Raw genomic sequence first — 7,366 nt, 5'->3', positions numbered from 1 at the left:
CGGCCCCAATCGCTCTGCACTGTCAGTGGGTGCAAACAGGGCTGGCGTTGTCAGCATGTGGTAGTGGCAGCAGCAGGCGCGGGGCTGCCGGCAGACAGGGGACCGGGGGCCACGGCGGGAGGGGCTGTGGAGGATGGACGGAGACCTGCCCCTGTACCCACCGCAGCCTTGCAGCCTGCAATGTAAATTCAAGGTGCACAAATTCGTGCACTGGGCCCATAAGTAGTAGTAATGACATTACTGTTTGTAATAGTTAAAAGGCTTTCTGTGGCTCTCATATTCATGTTTCTTATTGTTTCATATCTTAACAATATGTTCTGGAACACAAAAACTTAGATCACATCATAAGAAGACTAATATTTCAATGACTTAATGAAATAAGGCCAAGACTAACTAGTTTCGCCATAGCAGAGGTTCATAATTCATTTCATTAACCAATAATGTTTATTAAACATGCATGTAGATGTAAAAAAATACAGAGAACATACTATTAAAAGGTGAAGAAGCTTAGAAGCACAAATATCCACAATGTTTTGTCTCATAGATTCACAATAAATGTGAGTTGAATTAAAATCTCTACTTTATATTAAAATAAGTGATATTATTTTATGTTTCTTGTGATCAAATTCTAAATATTGATTTAAATGTAAGTCACTTCTTTAGGAATTGGATCGAGGGTAATCAGGTAGGTTAATTCTTCCAGTGTAATTTAGCTCTATATTAGGAATACTCCAAGTATCCATACATTTACTCTCACTTCAATTGGAGTACATGTGATTTGCTTTCTGTTCTGTAGAGGCACTGAAATTAGTCAAGTCACTGGACATTCCAAAAGAATAGTGCTCAGCATGTCATTTTCAAAAATACTAGAGTCTTGGAGCCCTTAAAGAAATCAGCATCCAAAATAAGGATCATTATTACTTATAGATAAGTGATTGGTATTATTAGAAAGTATGTATGGTGATTTTTAAAAAGCAAAGTCAAGCCCTAACCAGTTTGGCCCAGTGGATGGAGCGTCAGCCTGCGGACTGAAAGGTCCCAGGTTCGATTCCGGCCAGGGGCATGTACCTTGGTTACGGGCACATCCCCAGTTGGAGGTGTGCAGGAGGCAGCTGATTGATGTTTCTCTCTCATCGATGTTTTGAACTCTCTATCCCTCTCCCTTCCTCTCTGTGAAAAATCAATAAAAAATATTAAAAAAAGAGCAAAGTCAAGAAACTATCTCAATTCATTTCCCTAACTAAACTATCAGCTCCTTGGGGAAGCAGCTGGGGGTACCTCCCAACGGTTGGCACTTTCGCTAGATACTAACTTCTGGGGACTTCCTCAGAATAGTGAGAGTACAGAGATGAATAAAATATGATCCCTGATCTCCAAAATCTAAGCTTAGTGGAAGAATAGAGTGTTCTTAAAACTTATAATTCAATGTGTATAACATGATAAGTGCTATAACAAAAGTGTGAACAAAGGACTATGGGAAAACAGAGAAGGAATGACTAACCTCTCCTTCTATCACGTAGGAAAATGACTTGATTTGAACATTTAATAAACTTTGATTGGTAGGGTGAGGGTTCTAAGATGCCATTTTTAAGTAGACTCTAAAGATGGAATATATAAATTAAGAACCCCAAAACATTTTCTGAATATGTAAGAGTTAAGGGGCAGGGGGATAAAGTTCTGAAAATGTTTTTTAAACTATGCTTCCTCAAAACTGTATGGGCTCCTCAGGAGTTCTCAGAGACCCAAAAAGGCATCAGGGTGCAAATGTACTCCAGGCCAGTAGCAGCCTTAAAGGGTATCTTTATTCTCCTTAATTCTCCATCAGCCTTTCCCTTTCATAACCCAAATAAATATTTAATCTTAACAAAAAATGGTGTGCTTGCTATGCAAATACCAGTAGATTCAAGAGAGGACTCCTAGTATTAACTGACTGATCATTAACTGGAAACTATGAGCATTCATAGTGTTATCAGTAACTTCCCTCCCAGAATGCTACCTGGGAGTTGTCATCATCACTTCCTTATGTGATGGATAATGTCATCAAACTCTTTTGCAAGAGTGAAGCATAACATTTTTTAAAATATATTTTATTGATTCTTTTACAGGGAGGAAGGTAGAGAGATAGAGAGTTAGAAACATCGATGAGAGAGAAACATCGATCAGCTGCCTCCTGCACATCCCCCACTGGGGATGTGCCCGCAACCCAGGCACATGCCCCTGACCGGAATCGAACCCAGGACCTCTCAGTCCGCAAGCCAATGCTCCATCCACTGAGCCAAACCGGTTTCGGCGAAGCATAACATTTTGGTACAATTGCTCTTCACTCTATGAAGACAGGTATTTCCCTTCAATAAATTTAGGTAATCGCAATTTTCCACTTAAAGATTAGAACTCATTTACTTCACGTTAACGAGTAGGAAAAGTAAAGTTCAGATAACTCAAAAAGAGTAAAAACATCAGAGATTCCTATTTTGTTTTTATCTGTAAAGGAGCAATCTTAGATGAATGTGTCACATGACTTTAAAGGATAGAATTCCTGATTTACACAAACAGTGCTGAAAGAAAAAGATTATCCAATAAATTTTATACGTAACATAAAATTTAAGACCTTTATTAAATACAAAATGACCTTTAAAATTTTTGTGTTTAAAAAAACAACAAACCCATAAAATTTTACTATCTTGCCCTAACCAGTTTGGCTCAGTGGATAGAGCGTTGGCCTATGGCCTGAAGGGTCCCAGGTTCGATTCCGGTCAGGAGCATGTACTTTGGTTGCAGGCACATCCCCAGTAGGGGGTGTGCAGGAGGCAGCTGATTGATGTTTCTCTCTATCCCTCTCCCTTCCTCTCTGTAAAAAAATCAATAAAATATATATTTTTTAAAAATTTACTATCTTAACCATTTCTAAGTAGAGCTAAGTAAATTCACATTGTTGTGCAACCAATCTCCAGAACTTTTCCATCTTGCAAAACTGAAACTTTTATAACAACTTTTCCTTTCCTACAGCTCCTGACAACCACTATTCTACTTTCTGTATCTGTAATCTGAATACTCTTGACACCTCATATAAGTGGAATCATATAGTATTTATTTTTTTGTGACTGGCTCATTTCACTTAACATAATGTCCTGAAGGTTCACCCATGTTCTAGCTATGTTTCAGAATTTTCCTTCCTGTTCAAAGCTGAATAATATTCCATTATACATACCATATTTTGTTTACCCATCAATGGACACTTGGGTGGTTCTACCTCTTGGCTATTATGAACATGAGTGTGCCAAATATGTCTGTCAGATTCTCTTTCAATTCTTTGGGATACAGAACTAGAATTAGAATTGCTGGGTCACATAGTAATTGTCTGCTTAATTTTTTGAGGAACCTCCACAACGTTTTCCTTAGTGTACTGTTTTATATTCCAAAGTGATCTTTAATTTGCAGCTAGAATGAATGAACTATAAAAATGAAAATCTTGCCGAAACTGGTTTGGCTCAGTGGATAGAGCGTCAGCCTGCAGACTGAAAGGTCCCAGGTTCAATTCCGGTCAAGGGCATGTACCTTGGTTGCAGGCACATCCCCAGTAGGAGATGTGCAGGAGGCAGCTGATCAATGTTTCTCTCTCTCATCGATGTTTCTAACTCTCTATCTCTCTCCCTTCCTCTCGTAAAAAATCAATAAAATATATTTAAAAAAGAAAAAAAGAAAATCTTTACAAAAATGGCATTTTGAGGAAAACTAACAACAAAAATCCAAAGCTTTAGATTCTCTGAGACACAAACCCTTGCCCTACCAAATATTTATATGGTGGGAAGGGTTACTATCTGGCACTGATTCAGACACAATGATTTTAATCATTATACACCTTAAAATCCTTCCCTGCCATTTATGATCTTTCTAGGTATACCACCAAATCAGTTTCAGGCTAAGAAAAGTTCTTCACAAATGAAAGTTTTCAGGATCAAAAATATATAAATACACACATAATATATATACCCAGATAGAGACAGATATCCCTATATCAAAGACCGGAAGAGAAAATTACCTGATGATTTCTTCATGATACAGAGAACTAACAACTGGTCCGCCAAAACCAGTATTTGCTTCTTTTCCTTTCTTCTCTGGTAACTGTGGGAGGGATAAAAGGTAGAAAAAAAGACACACGGGTTAAAGCAATGTGTATTTAAACTAGTTACAAAACACTACTTTGCAAAGGATTACTAAAAGTTTGACAGTCCACCATTTCTTGAAGGTGCTAGTTAACAATTTCAAGATGGTATCAAAAAGGCAAGTGTGCTCTCAGGTCATCAGAGCAGTGGAATGAGTATCCACTAGCAAGCTATGTTCATTCCATTAGTGCCTATGGAGTCACCTAAAAGCCATTCCCCTAACTCAGTGGTTGGCAAACTGCGGCTCGCGAGCCACATGCGGCTCTTTGGCTCCTTGAGTGTGTCCACAAAGTTTCAATCACACTGTACGTGTGCGCCACACGTGGTATTTTGTGGAAGAGCCACACTCAAGGGGCCACAGTTTGCCGACCACTGCCCTAACTGATTATAAGATGTTAGCTAAGTTCAAGGTAGAAAATATGGATGTTCCATGTGGAAAAATGAGGCCCTGGTCAGCTTTCTCAGTGGTTAGAGCATGGGGCCCCAATACTGAAGGGTCTTGGGTTTGATCCCTGGCCCCAGTTGGGCTTTGTGTGGGAGGCAACCAATTGATGTGTCTCTCTCACATCGATGTTTCTCTCTGTTTCTCTCTCTCTGTCCCTCCCTTCTTTCCACTAAGAAAATTAATGGAAAAAATATCCTCAGGTGAGTATTAAAAAAATATGAAATAAAGGTGATCAGGAAAATCATATCTACACTAACAAAATTAAACCCCCCCCAAAAAAACTACATAGTACACTACCTAAACTACATAGTAAAACCTAAAATTCAACCATAAAAAAAATATTTTTAGGTGGTGGAAAGGAAGAAGGTGGAAGGGAGAGAGGAAGGAAATCTAAAATAAAAGAAAAAGAGCCAAATAAACTCTTATGGAAGCACGTTCCAAAACCAAGTATTCAATACTCTGTTTCTTGATATTCTTAAAAAGCGCAAGATTAAATTTAGAAATAAGATTCTTCCAAAAATGTAATGTGGAAGCAGTGAACTTGGATGTTACCACTGTCTGAAAGGCTTAAATTGCAACTTTTGCAAAAGCCCACTTCTGCAATATTGAGTCTTGACACCCTTATTTAAAATCAATTGGCCATAAAAATGAGGTTTTATTTTTAGACTCGATTCTATTCTACTAGTCCAGTGGTCGGCAAACTGTGGCTCGCGAGCCACATGTGGCTCTTTGGCCCCTAGTGTGGCTCTTCTACAATACCACGTGTGGCGCGCACGTACAGTGCGATTGAAACTTTGTGGCCCATGCACAGAAGTCAGTATTTTGTGGAAGAGCCACACTCAAGGGGCCAAAGAGCCGCATGTGGCTCACAAGCCGCAGTTTGCCAACCACTGTACTAGTCTATCCTTATACCAGTACCAATGTTATAATTACTTCAGCTTTATAGTGTGTTTGAAATAGCAAGTGTGAATTCTCCAATTTTGTTCTTTTTCAGTATCGTTTTACTATTTGGGTCCTTTGCAAATCCATCTAAATCTGAGAACTGACTTTTTCATTTCTGCAAAAATGGCATTTAGAATTTTGGTAAATGATTGCATTGAATCTGTAGGTCACTTGGGTAGTACTATCATCTTAACAATATAAAACCTGCCGATCTATGAATCTTTCCATTTATCTGGGTCTTCTTTAATTTGTTTCAACAATGGTTTATAGTTTTCAGTGTAAAACCTTTCACCTCCTTGGTTAAAATTATTCCTAGGCATTTTATTCTTTTGGATGCTATTGTAAATGAATTTTTTTTTTTAGTTTTCATTTTGGGGTTTTCATTGCTGGTGTATAGAAACACAACGGATTTTTGTATGTTGTGTATGTTGCTCTCGTATCTCACAAATTTGCTGAATGAATTTATTAGCTCCAATAGTTTTTTGGGAGATTCTTTGGATTTTCTGTAAGAATCATGTTACCTGTCAACAGAGCTAGTTCTGCTTCTTCCTTTCCATTATGAATGCTATTTACTTGTTTTATTGCTCTGGCTAGAATTTACAGTACAATGTTGAATAGCAGTGGTATAAGCAGGTATCCTTGTCTTATTCCTGATTATAAGGGGAAAGTTTTCTGTCTTTCACCATTGAATGTAATGTTACCCGTGGCTTTCTCATAAATGCCTATTGTAATGTTAAGTAAATTTCACCTTCATTTTTAAAGCTGTCTTAAATGGTATAGAATTATGAGTAGATAGTTTTTTCCTTTTGATGTTGCCCCTACTGATTTCAGATTTCTGAAAAGAAGTTTGCTGTAGTTCTTATATTTGTTCCTCTGTATCCTTTTCTTTTCTTTTTCTTTCTTTCTTTTTTTGATCTGGATGCTTTTAAGATTTTTTCACTGGTTTTCACCAATTTGATTATGATATGTCTTGGTGCTTCTTCTGCTTGGGGTTCACTGAGCTTCTTGGATCTATGAGTTTATGGCAGTGATTCTCAACTAGGGGAGTTTTGAGGTTTTTTTGCCCTCTCTTTTCCTCCAAGGATATCTAGCAATGTCTAGGGCAATTTTTGGTTGTTGCAAGTGAATGGTCCTATTGGCATCTAGTAAGTAGAGACTGGAGTTGCTGCTAAACATCCTGCAATACATAGTTCAGCCTTCTGCAACAAAGAATCATCCAATCTCAAATGTTAATGCTGCAAAGGATGAAAGACTCTGATTTATAATTTTCATAAAATGTTTAAAATATCAGCTCTCATTCATTAAACTGTTTCATTTTTTTCTCGCTTGCTTTTTGTCTTCTTTCTGGGACTCCAATATGCTACACATTGCTTGGTATTTTCCCATAGCTCATTAGGCTTCCGTTCATTTTTGTTCCGTCTTTTTATTCTCTGTGCTTGATTTTTATTAGTTTCAATTGCTACATCTTCAAGTTCACTAATCTTTTCTTAAGCAATATCTAAGCTTCTGTTAATTCCATCCAGTGTGTTATATCAGATACTAGAGGCCCGGTGCACAAAAATTTGTGGGGAAGGGGGGGTCCCTCAGCCCAGTCTGTGCCCTCTCTCAGTCTGGGACTCCTCAGGGGATGACCACCTGCTGGCTTAGGCCCGTTCCCCAGGGGATTGGGCCTAAGATGGCAATCAGACATCCCTCTGGCAGCCCAGCAGCCCTCGGGGGATGTCCACTTGTCAGCGGGGAGCAGACCTAAGCTGCAGTCGGACATCCTTAGTGCTGCTGAGGAGGCAGGAGAGGCTCCCACCACCACCGCCGCACT

The 7,366-nt window shown here is 38.7% G+C and overlaps 1 protein-coding gene across 1 annotated transcript in view; it reads right to left on the bottom strand.

Annotated features, from left to right (window-relative positions):
• ACBD6 (acyl-CoA binding domain containing 6) overlaps positions 1-7,366 on the bottom strand; it is a 133,005-nt gene that overhangs the window by 84,413 nt on the left and 41,226 nt on the right. The window contains exon 4 of the mRNA XM_006754491.1: positions 4,040-4,122. Coding sequence (XP_006754554.1) covers positions 4,040-4,122 — 83 coding nt within the window. The remainder of the gene's footprint in view (positions 1-4,039; positions 4,123-7,366) is intronic.

Source organism: Myotis davidii, unplaced genomic scaffold, assembly GCF_000327345.1.
Source record: "Myotis davidii unplaced genomic scaffold, ASM32734v1 scaffold591, whole genome shotgun sequence".
NCBI classification, from domain to species: Eukaryota; Metazoa; Chordata; class Mammalia; order Chiroptera; family Vespertilionidae; genus Myotis; species Myotis davidii.
The sequence above is the reverse complement of the archived record's forward strand: the minus strand, read 5'-3'. Positions and strand labels throughout refer to the sequence as shown.